The 17,731-nt window shown below is 57.8% G+C and overlaps 8 protein-coding genes across 10 annotated transcripts; all 8 read right to left on the reverse strand.

Moving 5' to 3' along the window:
* Nucleotides 1-73: 73 nt before the first annotated feature.
* On the reverse strand, nucleotides 74-1,935 carry ABB37_03710 (putative mitochondrial oxidoreductase; the record flags this gene model as incomplete). The annotated part of the gene is made up of 1 exon (XM_015801127.1): nucleotides 74-1,935. Exon 1 carries the CDS (start codon nucleotides 1,736-1,738, stop codon nucleotides 74-76), a length of 1,665 nt encoding a protein of 554 aa, XP_015659747.1. The 5' UTR covers nucleotides 1,739-1,935.
* Nucleotides 1,936-2,452: 517 nt separating this feature from the next.
* ABB37_03711 (putative mitochondrial hypothetical protein) lies at nucleotides 2,453-3,537 on the reverse strand (the record flags this gene model as incomplete). Its single annotated transcript, XM_015801128.1, has 1 exon — nucleotides 2,453-3,537. The coding sequence occupies exon 1, from the start codon at nucleotides 3,377-3,379 to the stop codon at nucleotides 2,453-2,455; it is 927 nt and encodes a 308-aa protein (XP_015659748.1). The 5' UTR covers nucleotides 3,380-3,537.
* A 771-nt stretch (nucleotides 3,538-4,308) lies between these two features.
* Nucleotides 4,309-7,125, reverse strand: ABB37_03712 (hypothetical protein; the record flags this gene model as incomplete). The annotated part of the gene is made up of 1 exon (XM_015801129.1): nucleotides 4,309-7,125. One exon carries the CDS (start codon nucleotides 7,123-7,125, stop codon nucleotides 4,309-4,311), a length of 2,817 nt encoding a protein of 938 aa, XP_015659749.1.
* Nucleotides 7,126-7,698: 573 nt separating this feature from the next.
* On the reverse strand, nucleotides 7,699-9,436 carry ABB37_03713 (hypothetical protein; the record flags this gene model as incomplete). Its single annotated transcript, XM_015801130.1, has 1 exon — nucleotides 7,699-9,436. Exon 1 carries the CDS (start codon nucleotides 9,292-9,294, stop codon nucleotides 7,699-7,701), a length of 1,596 nt encoding a protein of 531 aa, XP_015659750.1. The 5' UTR covers nucleotides 9,295-9,436.
* Nucleotides 9,437-9,843: 407 nt separating this feature from the next.
* On the reverse strand, nucleotides 9,844-10,532 carry ABB37_03714 (putative mitochondrial hypothetical protein; the record flags this gene model as incomplete). Of its 3 annotated transcripts, none has more annotated exons than XM_015801133.1 (1): nucleotides 9,844-10,532. In XM_015801133.1, the coding sequence occupies exon 1, from the start codon at nucleotides 10,435-10,437 to the stop codon at nucleotides 9,844-9,846; it is 594 nt and encodes a 197-aa protein (XP_015659753.1). In that variant the 5' UTR covers nucleotides 10,438-10,532. The 3 variants fall into 3 exon arrangements, with proteins under 3 accessions (XP_015659753.1, XP_015659752.1, XP_015659751.1); XM_015801132.1 differs by having other exon boundaries at nucleotides 9,844-10,509; XM_015801131.1 differs by having other exon boundaries at nucleotides 9,844-10,506.
* A 669-nt stretch (nucleotides 10,533-11,201) lies between these two features.
* Nucleotides 11,202-11,664, reverse strand: ABB37_03715 (putative 60S ribosomal protein L22; the record flags this gene model as incomplete). The annotated part of the gene is made up of 1 exon (XM_015801134.1): nucleotides 11,202-11,664. The coding sequence occupies exon 1, from the start codon at nucleotides 11,589-11,591 to the stop codon at nucleotides 11,202-11,204; it is 390 nt and encodes a 129-aa protein (XP_015659754.1). The 5' UTR covers nucleotides 11,592-11,664.
* An 841-nt stretch (nucleotides 11,665-12,505) lies between these two features.
* On the reverse strand, nucleotides 12,506-16,015 carry ABB37_03716 (putative mitochondrial hypothetical protein; the record flags this gene model as incomplete). Its single annotated transcript, XM_015801135.1, has 1 exon — nucleotides 12,506-16,015. One exon carries the CDS (start codon nucleotides 16,013-16,015, stop codon nucleotides 12,506-12,508), a length of 3,510 nt encoding a protein of 1,169 aa, XP_015659755.1.
* Nucleotides 16,016-16,761: 746 nt separating this feature from the next.
* On the reverse strand, nucleotides 16,762-17,697 carry ABB37_03717 (putative mitochondrial hypothetical protein; the record flags this gene model as incomplete). The annotated part of the gene is made up of 1 exon (XM_015801136.1): nucleotides 16,762-17,697. Exon 1 carries the CDS (start codon nucleotides 17,590-17,592, stop codon nucleotides 16,762-16,764), a length of 831 nt encoding a protein of 276 aa, XP_015659756.1. The 5' UTR covers nucleotides 17,593-17,697.
* Nucleotides 17,698-17,731: the final 34 nt, after the last annotated feature.

The following is a 17,731-nucleotide window of genomic DNA, read 5'->3' on the forward strand; positions in this document are numbered from 1 at the left end:
CGTGCCCGTCTGTAAGACGCGACTCCATCATACGTGACCACCAAAAGGCGGCCAACACAATGGTCAGGGGAGATTAGCTCTCGATAAACGACGCGACGCGAGTGCCAATAGCGCTGCCCACCGTCGAACTACTCGCCACCGTCGGCGCCGGCACCACGCTGCTGTCTGCCACGTAAAGCCCATCAACGCCCTTCACACGCAGCTTTGCGTCCACGACAGAGTTGATCGCACAGGTGCCGAAGAGGTCCCCTCCGCTCTGCACCGCCTCCGCCAGGAAGGCTGCCGTGTCACGCTGCGTCGCCAGCGCGGTACGCGGCCGATGCAGCGTCGCGTTGTAGGACCAAAAGGGGCCCACGTTTTCTTCACGCTCATTCACGTGGTAGACGGAGCGCAGAGTGCCGTCCCGCGAGGTGAGCAACCCAACCCATTGGACGCCTTCGTCCATCGCCAGCACATCTTCCTTCGTCGCCAAAAGACCGCTTCGAAGCACCACAGCTGTGGCAGCGGACCCAGTGCCTTTCCTTTGCTGCTGCTGCTGCTGCGACGCGCCGTAGCGGACCTCGCCGCGGCTAGACGGGTAGTGGTGTGTGACGCGCATCGTGAAGCCGTCGAGCGGCCAGCACGACGCCCCGTCCGCCGTACCCATCTGCGGGGTGCGGAAGAACTGCAGAGACAGGTCAGGGTGGTCGCGTTGCGGCTGCGAACGCACGTACGCGACGCCCTCCAGGAAAGAGGTGAAGATCCCAGTGCGCTCCTCTGTGTACTCGCGCCATTGCTGGACCAGGTAGGTCACGTTGCGCCAGCTGATCGATTTGCTGAACACGTTGGCCGGGTTGCCGATGCGGAAGATGAGGTCGACAGTGGTCGTCGTGATGAGGTTTTGACCCACCGAGGGGAGATCCACCACGGCGCCCTCTGCGCCAACGCCGCTGCGCTGCAGCAGCAGGGGACTGCGCAACGCACCGGCGCATACCACAACATGCGACGCCGCCAACTCTTGTGCTGCTCCCTTGTGCACGACCTCCACTCCACGCACTTTACCAGCCGCGCAGCAGATCTTCTCGACAGCGGTTTCGGTCAAAAGGTCGAGCCCGCGAGTGCGGTGCTTCGACTCCTCCACGAGCGCGTCAAACACCCCCACCCGTGAGCCGTGCTTGATGTAGCTCTGCATCGCAGAGAAGCCGTCTGTGCTGCCGGCGTTGAAGTCGTCGGTGGCAGGCACGCCGGCCGCCTCGCACGCCTCAAAGAAGCGCACGTTCATGCTGGCGTCGAGGTTGCTGCGCTGCACGTCGGAGATCGGCAGCGGGCCGTTCGCGCCGTGCACCGCCGACCCGCCGCGAGCGTTGCTCTCTAAAGATTTGTAGAAGGGTAGAAGCGTCTCAAAGGTCCACGCTGGGTCCTTCCATTGCTCAAAGTCGTGCCGCGTTCCGCGCATGTACTTCATGTCGTTGCACAAGCTGCTTCCACCAAGGCCGCAGCCAACACAGTAGGCCAGCGAGCGTCCAGCTAAGTTTTTCTCCGGCACGCAATAAAAGGTCCGCAGAAACGGCCTGGCCTTACGGGCAGAGGTAATGAAGGGTTGCACGGATGGAACGCGCATCACTGGCGGCATGGAGGCGCGAGTGCCCTGTTCCACCAGCGCGATGGAGGCGCCGGGGTGTCGAAGCGCGCACGCACGAGCGGCGGCGCACCCGGCAGCACCGGCGCCGACGACGACGATGTCGTATGCTCGCTTCATCCTCGACGCGTGACCGCTATTGCGGCTGATTGAAACAAGCAAGGACGTGTTCCACTCCCACAGGAGGAGGAGATGCGAGGCCCTGCAACTTGTGCTTTAATGTGTCTTTCTCTGCTGGACTTTGGCGTTTGAGGTCCCTCTCGAATAACACGCGTCGCCGCAGATGTGAGGACAATGGGCGCGCTATTCCCCATACCTGTGCAGAAAGCAGCAGCAGCAGCAGTTCACACGGCAAACAACAGCAAAACGCGAGAGAAATAGAGAGAAATGACGCATGCTTTAAAAAAAAGAAGTCGTCACACCTGAGTTTGCAACGCATACGCCAATCCTAGCGATTCATGGGCTTGCAATGAACTGGTTTGACAGGAAGAAACAACACGCTCGTGTGTGTCGACTGCTCCCCTGTCACATCTGTCCCTCGGCTGTGCGCAGCAACGGGGGGAAAAAAAGTGCGCCGTTGGCTTCTTTAAACGCATGCTTGCCACAAGAGAGTGCATCTTTCTTTTTTTGGAGATAAGAATGGAACATGTGAACGATCAGCATCATAACAGCACCACAAACCAAGTGAGCAAACAACTGCATCCCCCTCCCCCAAAATCGGCAAGCCACCAGAAGAAAAAGAACGTTAAAAAAGAGGACGATTGGACGGGACCAGGACGCTCTTCACTGCGAGCGGTGCGGATAAAAACACAAACAGACCCGTACAACACTCCTTCATGACTTCGTTTCCACCTTCTTCTCGCTTGTTTGCGACTCCGTCACAAGCGGCGGGCGTTCTGTGACTTTGGTGCGATCGGAGGCGAGCAGCACAAGACCGTGGGGCTCCTCATACCCGTTTGGGTCCTCGCGAAGATGCCTGTGGATGTCGCAGAGATGCCCGGCGGTCCACTTACGAATAATCCGCACCTCGTCCATGTCCGTCTCCAACAACTTGCATTGCATTTCAACATTCTTCTTGAAGCGTTGGACGTGCTCCTCTGGCGGAGGCGGCATGCCGGGCTGCTGCGGCAGCTTCTGCTCCCGCAGTTCGTCAATCTGATGTAACGTGTACGTGTTCACGTCCTCGAGGCAGTCCACGCACTTCAGTCGGTTTAGTGCCTTCTTGTGGCTGTTCTGCGCCTGCACGATGCCGATGCCAAGTCCTCTGACGCCCTGGCGGGCAATGACTGTCGTGAGAAGGCCCGTCATGAAGCTGACGGCGACGCAGCCGATGGGGTGCCGCCGCATCCAGCCGAACCTCTTGCGGCCGAAGGAGAGCAGCGTGAAGCCCGTCGCGGCGCCCATGGCAAGGGTGACGTTCATGGTCATAAAATCGTACCTCCAGCGGCCGCCCTCCTTGGCCCGTACCGCGCTGGTCAGCAGAGCGTAGCGCAGCATGCCGTAGCTCGTTGCCATCGACATCACCTTCTCTTCGTCAATGAGCACGTAGCCGCCGTGGATGTCCAGCGGCACGGTCTTGCCTAAGTACCCACTCATCATGGGAACGTTCCAGTAAGTGAACTTGTGTGGCTTCAACCCCACCGCCACGAGGGCGTCCGTGCTGAGTAGCTTGTAGCCTTCGGACATATCCTCGTGGTAGAGCGAGATGTGGGTGGCGAGCTGGTGGAACTGCGCCTTGCCGATGAAGTAGAGACTGTCCATTTTCACAAACCGCGCGCTCTAGAGTTACCGTCTTTTTAATGGGAGAAACAAAACGAAGAGGTTGTATTCCAGAAACCCGAGCGGCCCACCTGTGAAGCAGGCGCAACCACGGGACGTCTCTCTCACACAATCTTTTGCTTTTTTGATCCGTGTTGGACTGGTGGTTGCGGTTCCAGAGAGTCGCTCCGCCGAGTTAGTAGCGAGAAGACGCATAGAGAAAGAGCGAGAGAGAGACGTTAAAGGGAGAAATAGCAGTAGTGATACGAGAGGCACAAACTCAAAGATAGCTCAGAGGAGATGCGGTATTACTATTATCGCACGGGTCAAACCGCCTTAAAAAAAAGGCTGCGTAAAGACTAAGAATTCGTTTTCATCATGGTAGAAGCTGCAAGCCGAAGTAGCGAGACACTTATTGTTATTATTTTTATGGGGTTCGTGTCAGTGTCTGCGTTTCTTGTGCGCTCTACGCGGTGACATACTTGGTGCCTGACCCAGCAGGAAAGATCAGAGAAGAGGAGAGAAAACCAAACAAGCAGACCACAACACTCGTAAGGATGACCGTTGTGAGGTGCAAGAATTTCAAACAGAAACACAAATGCGCGAATTGCTTCTCTCGTCGTGTGTGCACTTCATTATTCCTCATGGAAGGCGTGCGCAGCAGCAACAAAGCCAAAAAAAAACTACAAAGACGGAAACAACACCTGCGGGGTCTGTCAACAACATCATCACTCCACCACAACTATTCAGGAAGGCAACTCGAATATAATAGAGGGGAAAAACAAAGAAAGAGGTGCAGGCGCCAAACATCACGAATCAAACAATAGCAACCACCACCACCACAACAACAACAGCAACAACAACAACCGATAGTTTGGAGTGCTCTATTCACTATACCTCAACAACAAAAAAGAATGAGCGTCTTGACGAGTCTACTTCTTGCCGAGCTTGCTGCACCCGAGAATGAGGAGGTTTAGAAAGTAGAGAAGCAAGATGCCACTCACGTAGAGAAACAGTTCCACCGTCTGGCTCAGCGGCAGGAGGCGGATCGCATCGGTGGCACCCTCCACCACGGGCGTCGGCAGGTAGCGCTGCAGCGCCGTCTCGCCCGGCATCACCTCGATTACGCCCCACTGCCCCAGCACCACCTGGTAGTTCACGAGCGTCCCGTCCATATGAAAGGACAGCGACCTCTCCCACGAGTTGCCTGCCATAGTGTACACCGCTGCCGAAATCTTGTTGAAGTCGCTATAGGGCGTGCTCAGCGCCGGGTACACCTCCCTCACGGCGGAGGAGTGGGTGCTGGAGGCGAGGAAGATGCCGGCGTTACGGCGGTCAATCAAGTAGAGCGCCGCGGTCCCGGCGTGCTGGTTCACCTTCAGCGACTGCATCATCCACGTCGCGGTGGTGTCGAGGATAACCGCACGAGACACGAGTCCTCTGCTGTTGTGCGTGCTGGGGTAGACGTAGCTGACAGCCAAAAAGACCTCACCGGTGACGGTGTCGTTGCTGACGTACGGCACCGTCCAAAAGCCCGCCGTGACGTTGGTGCCGTCGATGTTGTGTTTCGTGAAGCTGCTGCGCCGCGACGTCGTGAAGTCCTGCGTCTTTGTTTCGTTGGCCGGCGACTCGGACAACACGGGACCGTTGAAGATCGTTTCCAGCTGGTTCGAGTCGGTGTAGAAACAGGTAGTGTCGCTCGAGGAAGAGGAAGAAAAGGTGCAGCCGCACACACCCCACTTGCGTACCGCCGCCGCTGCCGAGGAAGACGAAGAGGAAGAGGTGGTGTTGCTGTCGGCTGCGCTTGCAGCCAACGTGCTGGCACGACGCGCGTGCGACGAAATAACCTGTTTTACCAACACCGAGTCTGACTGAACGATCCCAGAGGAGTCCGCAGGTGTGGGCGTCGTCGTTGTTGTTGTTGTCGGTTCTGCAGTGGTGGAGGAGGTAGATGAAGACGTGGTGGACCCCAGCGAAGAAGATTCTTTCGTTGATGCACTGCTACTGCTCCTGCTCCTGCTACTGCTGCTGTTCCTGGTGCTGCTACTGCTACTGCTACCTTGCGGGCTTGCACCATTGAGGGCGTAAGACATGTAGAGGGAATGGAGTTGCGTACCGAAGGCGTGCTCAATCTGCGCAAAAGCCTCCACAGACATGCTATCCGACTTGGTGTTTGCAGCCGCTTCGCAGTTTCGGTAGAGGCTTGCCGCTGTCTTGGCAACGCTCTGACTCTCCTTCACGATCGAGCCAAGCGAGGCCACCACCTCCGCCACGGACAGCGCCAGCGGCGAGCTTGCGATGAGGGTCCAGTGATCCATCATGGTCAGTGACTGGTAGATGAGGCCGTTCTGATAAAACGACGCGTTGGTGGCAAGCGTGATACCATTGTTGCGGAAGACCGGCTCCGCCAAGGCGTTGACGCGCGGAACCGGCGTGTTGCGCACTCCGTACGGCGTTGCCCAGAAGAGGGTCTCGTTAAAGGAGTCGTAGACAAACTGTCCACCTTCGCTGGTGTTGTAGCGGTTGTCGACGACGACGAGCTCCATGTTCGGTGTGGCGGCGCCGTTCACCGTGTCCATCAGCTGCTCCACACTCACGTCCACACCGGCGAGGGCGGTGGGGTAGCCCGCCGTGCTGAAAGCGATCGGGAGTAGGTAGCTGATGGTGCGCACCCGCACGTCGGAGAAGATGCGCTGCGTCATGGACGGGCGGGTCCACACCCCGGTCGCTGCCAGCGCGCTGCCTTTCTTCGCCGTCGACACCACGTTCAGCAACTCCGGCATGCGCTGCTCCACGTAAACGCCCGCGGCGGTTTCGTTGCCCCCGTCGTCGGGGGTCGTGCCCGAGTCGCCGGATGACACGACCCACTCACTCGCCACGCTGCCCGCGGTGACGTAGTAGCACATGGGGTTCCTTTTGCTCTCCGTGGCGCACCCAATCTGGCCCCAGTGCGCCGTCAGCGGCGACGACGTCGCGCTGGGCAACGCGTACACGACGTAGGTTCGCGTGTTCGACGTGAAGGTGGACTGAAAGCTGTTGACGAGGGCGAAAAAAGTGGTGTTCACGGCGGTGTGGATGTCGTAGCCGAGCACGCCGTCCCGGTTGTATGACCACCCCACCGTCTGCGCCACCCGCTCCAGCGCACGCAGCTCCTCCGTGAAGGAGACGACGGCGCTGCGGAGTGTGTCGGTCGGCTCCAGACCGGGGTGCGCCTTCACCGCCGCGTTGACCACCTTGACGACTTGCTGCTGCGAGTACTTGAAGAAGAGAAGAATAATTGCGGTGGTGAAGAGGAGTCCCATCACTTTTGGGTTGCGCACAAAGTACTGGAAGATGCCGTTGATGTAGCGAATAAAGAGCGCACCGCAGTCCCAGGCAGTCAGCGCGATTTCCTCCTCGCACTCGTCATCGGAGTAGATCGTGTTCTTCATGATCGGGTAGACCTCTCCCATTGTGCGGCGGCGCTGTCGGCTGCGATTGCGCACATCGAAGGGGTCCGCGGTGTCGGGGGAAACAGTCACGATGGTGTCCATTTCTGCGTGCGACGCGCCGTCACCGTTGTTGTGATGATGCGTGTCATTGTTATCGTTGCTGGCGGCTTCCACCACAACATCTTCTGCCCGCTTGTTGCGCGGCGCACATTGCGCTTCCGCACGTTGGCTCTCCTCTGTGCTCGTCAGAGGCACCGGAGAAGGAGTGTACGACACCGCGCCTCCCTCAGGCGGGTTGGGTGCGTTGTTCGACAGCATCTTGTTGAAGATCCAAAGATAAAAGATCACTCTTACAGGATGCGTGCTTGCTTCATATAGAAGGCAACTTGCGTAAGAAGAAAAACTGCAAACGTAGGCGTGCTCGCATCCACGCGCAGCCCTAAAATATATAAATATGATGTCGACGTACCGGTGCGCAGGTAGAAAAAGAAAAGACCAGAAGAATGCGTTGAGTGTGTATAGAGACGTACTTCGCTCCGGGGCCGTGGTGCGCAGAGAGGGAGACGCAACGACGTAGAGGAAAGAAGAAGAGCAGGTTGCAGCAACGACACTCTCTGCCTAACACAAACAAAACAGACTGACACGGCGAGACAATTCAGAGCCCGCCAAATAAGAAAATAAAAAACGCGCACTTCGTTTCACGTCTTCTGCTTAGTGCAGGTTGCAGGAGCAGCTGAGCTTTCTTGGGGTTGCTTGAGAGGAGGATATATAAGTTTTTCGCTTGATGTGTGTGCGAGTACAGAGTGAGACCGCCACAGCAACACAAAAACGGAGACGAGCCGCCAATGTATTTCGTATACGAAAGTCGGGGAGACCCCCCCCCCCCGTGCACTACAGCGGCAGCAAAAGAGCGCGCTTTGCGTCATGAGAGAGCAGCCGGATGCTCACCGGCGACCGCCACGCCAGCACCGCTACCGTGGAACCCGCAAAGCGCAAATAGATCCAAATGGAGCACCAACGCGTCCAGCACCCCCACACCCCATCGCCCGACGACGAGGCGGCCATGGTCAGTTTGGTGGAGTGGATAATCGTGCGGATGTGATCGATGAGCCCAGGCCACACCTTCACCAGCGAAGTGCCCTCCACAACACCACCGACAAGTCGAAGTCGAAGGACCAAAACGTTGGGGGACGCGTCAGAAGTTGGCGACAGCGACGCCGCTGCGGTTGTGTACTGTGCTTCGTGTCGCGTGATGTCGCAGGTGGAAAGCCAGTACTCGTCTCTCTCGGTCGGGGTTGCTAAGCCAGCAGTTGTGCGCACCAGCAGATGGCGCACCTCGATGCCAATGGCGCTAGCGCATTGCAGAAGGGATGCGGAGAACGAGGAGGCGGACGGAGGAGGAGGCGTCGCAGCTGCACCAGGAGCATCTGTGCTGTTCATGAGTGTCGGCTCGGCGGGCGAAGACAGACCCGCTGCTTGGCACCGCTGCGCTTCTAGTATGACCACCAATAAGTTTTCCTCCCTCCACACCGCCACGTCGCACGGTCCTGCACCGGGCAAATGACACCGAAAAGAGGAGTTGGCGATGGGGGCGTACAAAACCAGATAGAACTTGACTGCCTGCAACACCCTGCAGGAGAGACGGCTGTCGGCCATAAGGACGTACAAGGAGGGTAGACAGAACACACAGCAACGCGGCAGCTCGTCGGGTTCGGGACGAAGGGCGTCTACCCGCGCGCACGCCCACGCCCGCGGCCGCAGCACACGGTGTACGGCGTCCTCCACACCGCCTAGCTGCCGTCGAGGAAGCTGGCGTGCGTTCACGTGGTGCAATGGGAAGCCCAAGATGGCCTCCCCACAGAGGAACTGAGCCCACTGCGTGGACGTCATAGAGGGGGAAGGAGGGCACGACATCGCCGTCGTGCCCGTCAGCGTCCGCTGCTGTGCAGCGAGCACATCAGAAATGAAGTAGGCGCACTTGGTGAAGAAGGACTGCAGACGTGCACGCCCCTCGTTGACGTCGCCTACGTGAGAGGTAGTCGAACCCGATGCTTCATCAAAAGGCCCTTCAACGGCTTCTGTGGCGCATGGTAGTTCAGTCAGTAAGCGAAGCAGCGTGCGTCCGTAAAGCAGCTCGAATAGGGCAAAGCTCAGCTGCAGCAGCTGGTGCGTCGTCTCCGCCTCGCTGTAGCCGCCGCGCACGTGCGCACTTGCCCAGAGATCAGCAACGGGGCTGCACAGACACACACTGCTGCGTTGCTTACGAATGGTCTGACGATTGCTGAAGCGGACCCCGAAGCGCCCAGCCAGGGAGCTCATAGCAATGCAGAAGCCCACCTGGTTCATCTGTTTGCTGGGATTGGTGTGCGGTGGAAAGAAGAAGAGGATGTTGTCTTGTGCTCGTTCCTCCTTGTCCTGGGACAACAGCGGGCAGTATACGGCGAGGCTGATGAGTGGTGCCGCGCTCAACGAAGAGGAGAGCGACATTTTTGAATGTTTTTCTACACAAAGAGAGTTATTGATAAAAATAGAATGGTAAAACACGAGTAATGTTTCAAGCTGTGTGCTTTAGTTTCCGTTTGCGAGCTGCCGTTTTCAACATTCCTCTTTTGTCAAATACATCAGCTTCTGTGTGCGAGGGTGCAGATAAAACCGCAACGGCAGCATTCGAAAAAAAAAGAAGAAGAGCGTTTAGTTGTCCAAAAGGTCCAGAGGAGGAGACAGAGAGAGAGAGAGCTTAGAAGAAATTCATGGGCTGCTTTGAACCACTTTGCCCACTTCACGGAGATGGTCTGTCTTTGATATTACCTTGCTCTTCACTTCAGCTGCTCACATCACCCATCACACGGTTTTGCACTTGCTTGTAGAGCGTACCATTCAAAAAGTAGCGTCAGTTGAGCGACTACTAACTTCTTCTTTTTCTTCGAACATGTATGTGAAACACCAGCATTCACTTGTACCTGTGCAACAACGAAATAAGCATCAGCACAACGCAGCTTGAAGACCCGCATGCACTATCACCACCTCACCCTCCTTTCACTTATGTTCGTTGCGAGCACCCGCTCCAACATCGTACTCCTTCCATGCATCCATCCACGCCTGCATTGTCTTCGGCCCTTCACGCTGCAACTTCTCCGAGTGACTTGCACGTAGCATGCGCTCTACGCCCTCCTTCAACTCCCTCGTCGCGGCGGGGTGCGCCGTCTTTCCATCCTCTGCGCGCTTCGCGTACGCTTCTGCCGGCACCTGCGCTGTGACGGGCGGCGGCGGCGGCGGCACACGCGAGGCACAGAGCTCCATGACAGCCCTAAAAGCCAGCGGCTCGTAAAGGGCAAGCTGCTGCTGCGTCTTGGGCAACAACATCAGGTTTTGGCGCGCCAGGTCGTTCCGAAGGTGCTTCCAGCCGCTGCCATGTTCGTGGGCGGCGCTGTCCACGTTTTTGCGCACGATGGCGCGCTCCCAGTGCGACTTCTGCTCCACGCGGTATCGCGTTTGCGTGCGCATGAGGAAGGTGATGCGCTTCAATCCCACTTTCTTTTCCAGCCGCGCCCGTCCCCGCAGGAGTCCGCGCAGGCGGTCGAGCTCCGTCGTGGCGCGCCAGTAACGGGAGACGTTCGTGGAGCGAAGCATGGTGCGGCGCCCTTCAAAGTTCAACCCTGTTCAAGAAGGTATCCTACGCACAGCCTTTATGAGGCTTTCTTCTCATGGCATTATACGAGCATTTCCGAACGGAGCAACAGAGATGGTTGGACGGAGCAGCGATTGAGAGATGAGAGCAGGTGCGAGAAAGAAGAGAAGGCGATGTCGTATCCTAAGAGAAAGGAATGTGAACGAGGCATACTCGGGAAGCCAACACACTGCGTAGGCAATTGCTCCCGCATTAATATGGATCTAAACAAAGACAAGGTAGGCAACATAAGGGAATCCAACTTCTCCAGCTGGGCAACGTCCTTTGTTTCCTCTGTTAGCGGATGAAACAAGAAGTGCCCAGTTAATTTTCCCCTCGTTGCTTAACAAAACGAGGCGGGGAGAAGAGCACATACGAAAGCCTCAAGGCAGAAACGAGAGTGCTACGGAGTTGCTGCAAGTCGTTGTCCAACGCGCTCTGATAGAATGTACGTGTTTTTTTTTTTTGGTTACAAAGATGAGGGCTGGAGTGGCGCTTTCAAACGGCCACCGCATCCCACCATCCAGCAAAAGCACAAATCAGTAAAAGAGAATAGCGTGTTACCCGTCACACACTAATACAACCACAGCGAAGAGTGAGAGGAATCATCGTGCCCGCCCCCTCCGCCTCCTTTCGGCCTGCCGTTGCCTAAGGCAACACAAATGACACAAAGTGAAAGTAGATGGGGACCTAGAAAGCGGAGGGCGGACTCGAATGCACAGCTTCCTTATTCCTCCTGGTCCTGGATGTTGAAGTACTTGAGCTTGTACGTCTCCTTGCCGGTGGCGAGGATGCGGATCCAATCGCGCAGGTCCTTCTTCTTCAGGAACTTCTTCGTCAGGTACTTGAGGTACTTCTTGCGGTACGCCATCGTGGTGGTGATGGTGAGCACGTTGTCGTTCATGGACAGGCGGACCTTCTCGGACAGCTTGCCCTTGCGGCCGTTCAGCTTCATGTTGTCCTGGAAGAACTGCTCGAAGCCGCTCAGCACATCCTCGCTGAAGATGCCATCGGCAGCAGGGATGGTGCAGTCGATCTTGAAGACCTTCTTGCCCTTGGCCAGCTGCTTCTGGCGGACGTAGCTGCGGGAGCCAACCTTAGCGCGGACAGCGACCATCTTGAAATGCTCCGAAACGAAGTAGGGGAGGTGATGTGTATGTGTGTGTACGTGGAGGTACAAGAGAACACGCTGTTTTGTTGTGTTTTTGGTGCGATGGGTGATAAATCGAGTTGAGGAGGAGGAAGCACGCCAGGTGTGTTTGGAAGTGTGCGTGGTACAAAGAGGAGTGAGAGGAGGCAACAAGGAGGTTACGTGAGAGGTAGGATGTCCGGTCGAGGGGAGGCACTTACGCTTCTGGCCAACACAACGTGTACGGCCAAATTGTCTTGCCTGCGAGTCTGCGAAGCAGCGAACACACACGTACACACACACATATATATCTTTCGAGAGAGAGAGAGAGGTTAAAGGCGGCTACGAAGAAAAGCAACGCGTGTTGTCTTTACCGCACACACCTCCTTCCCGGCATTTGACCTAGCTACGATTAAAAGCGCGAGATTTCGGAGAAAAGACTACGCAAAGTAAGCCCCACATGTGCTCATGGGGCTGCTCCATTAAGTTCGTCTTGTCGAGGCGTCTCGAGGGAGAAGAGAACAGGCTCCCCTTCAACGTCCATAACAGCAAGAAGAAATGTGATGTCGCACGTAAACGACGCAACAGACGGCGCCACATCCGCACAAACATGAAAAGTGCTTCCGACAAGAATCAACGCTTTCACGAACAAACACCCGCGTCGCCATCCGCCTATGCAGAGCTGCATCGCTGAGGGAGAATTATAGTGAGACACGAGAAACGTGCAATGAACAGCGCGAGCGAAGAGAGAAAAGATCAACATCGAAAACAGAAAAGAGAAATGTGAAGAACGGCGAGCAGCTACACCTTCCAAAAGTCTAGAAAACCAACAACAGCAGCACGCGGCACCTAAAGAAGACGCTACTTGCTGGCAAGAACACACTCGCGAAACGTCCTGCGAATCACGACTCCTCGGTGCCGTCCTCGGGCGTGTCCTCCGCTTCAGCCGCTGGTGCAACAAACTCGGCGTTCTCGGCAGCGTCAACGGTGGAGCGGGCGCCGCTCAGCAGCTGATTGAGAAACACCTCCAGCTCTCTATCCACTGCGCCATTGCTACTGGCACCTTTACGCCCGCGCAGCAAACCAGACGGGTTCGGGTTGTGACCGGGTTGAATAAACCAGCGATAGTACTCGTCGTCGTAAATCTTCTCCTGCTGCGTCGCGATCTCTGTCTTGTTCTCCAGTTTCCCCTCCACCGCCTTATTGCGCAGCTGACGCGCCCACATCTCCACCCCCCGTTCCGCGTCGCGCAGCTTGCTAAAGAAGCGCTCCTCGAGCAGTTCATTCCCTTCCTCGCCGGCCACGCTGTCCGTTGCGTCCTTCGACGGCCAGTAGTTCTGCTGCCCCCTGCCCGACTCATCGTAGACGGCCTTCTCCGCCTTTTTGTACTGCTGCTCAAAGTACTCCTTCGAACCTTCGGTGAAGCCGTCACGGCGCCACGAGGAGGCCGTGTCCTCCCAGGGGTGCCGCGCCATCTCGTAGAAGTTCACGTTCGTCGGCACGTGCGCGTCGCTCCTCAGCGGCGCAACTTTGAGCGTGCCGTCGCTGCTCACCTCACCCAGACCCGCCACCACCTCGTAGCCGCCGGCGTCGTCGACCATGCCAGCCATGCGGCTGCTCTTGTTCGCCTGCAGCACCACATCCAGCTCCACCGCACCATCCTTGTCAAAGTCAAGCGGTGCGGCGAGGGGGTCGAGGGAATCCGCCGTCACCTCCTGCACCGTCCGCGGCGACCAGCGCGGGCGCAGCTGAAACTTGTGCCCGTCCAGCTCCACGTTGCGCTCAAACACTGCCTCGTAGTCGGGCAGCGGCTGTACAGGCAGGTAGGCCTTGTGCACGTTGCGTGCTCGCTCCTCCTTGATGGTCGCCCACTCCTCCGCGGACTTGTCGACGTGCTGACCCACGCCGCAGAAGTCGTCGCGCTTCAGCAGACGAGTGACGTAGCGGTACTCCAAGGCGAGCGTGTCGGCGAGGGAGCGCACCGCTTCCGCGGAACCGTCACCGCGCACCTCCTCCAGCAGCTTCAGCGTAGCCTTAAGGGCGTAGGGAGATTGCAGGAGCAGCTGGTGCTTCACCGCGAACGCCCACTCCGACAGGTAGAGCGTGTTACGCTTCACGAGGAAGTAGATGGGCGGGTAGCGCAGCTTTTCGTTGGGGTCCTCGAGTCCCGGGTCGCTGTGCAGCAACTCCACCAGTTCCTCGTCGTTGTGCACCGGGCAGGTATCAAGGGTGGGCAGGTACCAGCACAGGTCGATGTCGCGATCCACCGGCATCTTCAACGCCGCCCGCACCGCGTGCTTGAGGCGATCTAGCGAGGCGGTGCTCTTCTCCGCGACACCCGTGCCCGTTGTTGGTTGCGTCCGCACTGCAGCAGCTGCCGCAGCATCGCCAACGGGATCGATGGTGAAGTCAAAGTCAATCAGCGTGCCTTCGCAGCCTTCCAGCTTCACGTAGACGTGGCGACGGTGCGGGGCGTTGCGCAAATTCGTGTAGGCCGCGTACTCGCGCTCGCGCTGCTCTCGCCACGTCTGGACCTTGTGCTGGTCCCGGTGCACCACCAGATTCAAATCACCGCGGCGCTCCAGTACGTAGGAGGTGAAGACCTCCGCGGCTTGGCGGACGGCGACCTCCTCCTCCGGCGGTGTCACGTCCCACGGCGAGAGGGTGTAGCGCAGGCGCGACGCCTCCAGCTTGTGCACGCCCTCCGCCACGCTGGACAGAGTGTACGGTGTAGCGTAGGACGGATCACAGGTGTTGTGGCGGTCCGAGTAGGGCAGTTTCTCCATCGCACTCAGCGTTGCCAATATGTCCTCAACGGATGGCTGATCCGCAAAGGCATCCTCAACCCAGCGGGCTCGAATTGGCGTCATGGCGCAGCGCTCCATCGCCGTCGAGTGGGCGTCGCCCTTCATCTGGAAGCACTTCTCCAGCAGGTGGCCCAGCTGCCAGGCCACGGCGTCGTTGTGCATGTGCTCCGTGCTGTCAAACCAGTCCTTGATGTGGTAGGTCATGTCGGGTAGCGTCGTGAACAGGTCCGACCAGCCCAGTCGCAGCGCATCTCCAGCAAACAAGGAGGTACCGGTCAGCATGACGAACTCCGCAAGGCCCGGGTACTTCAAGGAGGTCTCCGGCCGTGCCAGCAGCCGCGTCACGCCGCTGAAAGGAGTGAGACCGCAGTTGGGGCCGTCCACCACAAACTCACTCGCATCCATCAGCCCGGCGTACTTCGCGGCGAGCGCCAGCCCGCATCCGGTGCCGCGGCATTTGCCGTTCACCAGCGTCATGAGCGGCCGCGGACTTGTGTAGACGCGCCAGATCACGGCGGCGTTCTCGCGCAGCACGCTATCCGCGCGCTCCTCGTAGCGCCCCGCATCGCGCAACAGCTCCTGCACCTTCACCTCCGTTTTCTTGCCCGGTGCGCCGGTCTTGACCAGCTCTGCCGCTTGACTGCGCAGTAAGTTAGCCATGGTCAAATCCAAGCCCAACGCTTCCATGTCGGCCCCGCCGCAGAAGTAGTCTGTCCGACCCGACTGGGCGGACGTCAGCACCGTCAGCTTCGAGTAGAGCGCGTTGGTGGCCTTGTCCATCTCCTTGTTCAGGTCCCTGGCGAAGACGGCGGAGAGCACCTGATGACGCCTAGAGTCATTCAGGAAGATCGTCTTGGAGAAACGGCCGTCGTTGCCGGTAAGGGTGTGGCGGTGGTTCAGCGGGTAGGACATGGCCAGCATCATCTTGCGGTCGCGCTCACCTTTAAAAGGAGCATTGATGCCTGGCACGCGGCCGTGCGTCGGGCCCCGTGTTTCCATCTTGAAGTACGCCGTCTCTTGCGTGTCCGTCTGCGTCACCATGGGCCCCAGCAGGCTGTTGGATGGCACCACATTCAGTTTGATGTTGCCTTCACCTGGGCGACGCTTCGAGAACATCTTGTTCCAGTGCTCCGGGTCCGAGAAGACCTTCCTGTAGGGATCGAAGTCGTGCGAGATATCCATGTCAGGCCCCGTCGTCGGATCTTGACCAGCAAACCACTCGCTCGTGTCGCTCTCCGCTCGTGTGGGCTGCAGCGCATCGTCAAAGTCGAAGGCTACGCGCTGGTGGCGGTGCGGCAGACGAGCCTGACCCTGCTCCTTGCCCCAGTGCATATAATCAATAAAGTCCTTGTTCACGCGAAAGCGCTGGTGGGTGTTGTAGTGCGTCAAGAACTGGACTCCAGACTGACGGTTTGGGTGATTTGCGTAGCGTTGGTAAAAGCGGAACTCGATGGGGGTGCCCAGCGGGCGGTACTCGCGGACATCGAGCGCCTTGATGGCGCGTCGTTGCTGTCCGTCGAAGACGGGCGTCGCCCAGGACGAGGACGCAGACGTGCCCACGACGCTGACGAGGTACGCCGGAAGGCACACCCGACGTCGCAGCATTCTTTCACACACTTTCCCAGCTTCCCAATATGCGAAAAAAAAAAATACCGTACCAGTCAACGTTTCACACGTTCTACACGTGCACAATGGCCGTTCCCCTACTGATGCGGTCTTGGGTTTGTATCCTTTGAGCCACGTTCCCTCTTGGTTATTGTTTGGTACGTATGAAGTTGTGCCATACAGAAAGAAAAGGCGACCGTTGGGAAGTACATCCACGTTGAACACAGCAGCAACCATAATGAGAAAGACAGAGGAAGAATACAAAGATGACAGCGCCGTGAGGAGGAACAGGAGGCAGATGCGGCCCCCGCGAAATGCTGTGCTGCGCTACCATCACAACGAGAAGATATGCCGCATTTTTTTTCTTCTTCTTTGTACTGCTTGTTATGCCCATCGAACGTACTTGCAAGCGAGTCCGAGAGCGTTGAGATCCACTTTCCTCTACTTTGCTTTGATGGGCAAGGAAACACACAGTGAAGGAAAGCCCAATTTTTGTGAACAGACCTATCGCAACGGTCTATCGCCAAGCGCGGCTAGGCATAAATCCACCCATACAGCCACAACGACCTCCCAAGAACGAGGAGGTCCAACACCATCCGTCGACCGGACCACAACATCGACAGAAAAACAGAAAGGAAAAAAGAAAAGGAAAGAGTCCGCACACGATATCATCCGCGCCCCACCCCACCCCGTGTGAAACTCTCGCTGTAAATTGAGAGAGTATTCCTTTCTCTCCTCCCTCGTCACTAACGACGAGGTCCCACGGGCAGGTTCTCGAAGGCGTTGTTGAACATGTCCCATTCCCTGTTCATGAACACGCACAGCTCCATGTTCTTCTTGTCGCGCAGCACGTACTCCTTGTCAAAAATGTGCAGCTGCTCAAACGCCATGAGCAACGCAGAATGGGTAATGCCCGGAAGCTGGTTGTACAGCGGTCCGGCCTGGACGGCATCGGAGAGCGGCACCATGCGCAGCGTGTCGCACTCACTCCTCACAAATTCGTGGAGAAGGTTGCGGTAGGCGCGCGAGAGCTCAATCGCGGCCTCGCGCTCAGACCAGATGCCCTCGCGGAAGTCAGGCGCCGAGACGTGAATGACATTCTTCTCGCCCCCGTCGGTGCCCTCTGCCCCGTAGCGGTGCAGCTTCGCGTCGCACACCTTGTCCATCGCCATCACCACATCATTCGGAAACTCCTTCGTGAGACCGACCCACTTGTAGATGGCACCCGATGTGCCCGTGGCCTTCGCGGCGGAGGTGAAGACCTGCATGAGGTCGCACGGGTCGGTGATCACCATCGTCTCGTCTGGCTTGGGGCCTTCCTGCCGCAGAGAGCCCTGTAGCGTCATCTGCGTGCCCATCACGCCGTAGGGGCGAATCTTGATTTTGCGTATGAACTGCTCCTGCGGGGAGACGTAGGTCAGGCGGCGGTAGGCCATGTCTATCGCACCGGCCATCACGACGACGCCGAGACCCACACGTAACCATGGAAAAGGCTTGCGATAGTTGGCGCCGAAGAGATGACGCGGCGCGCGCTTGCGGCCATCTTTGGTCACTTGGCCCTCAAGGTAGGACACCATGGCAGCTCGATTCTCTTGCTATGTGAAGACGCCGTATGAGCCGTGGGGGGGGGGGACTCTTCCTTTGTTCTTTTCCTTTGCCACTGCGTTGCTTTTGCTTCCTCCTTAAATCGGAGCCGGCAGGCGACGGAAACGTCGT

This window comes from Leptomonas pyrrhocoris (genome assembly GCF_001293395.1).
Source record: "Leptomonas pyrrhocoris isolate H10 chromosome Unknown, whole genome shotgun sequence".
Lineage (NCBI taxonomy): Eukaryota > Euglenozoa > Kinetoplastea > Trypanosomatida > Trypanosomatidae > Leptomonas > Leptomonas pyrrhocoris.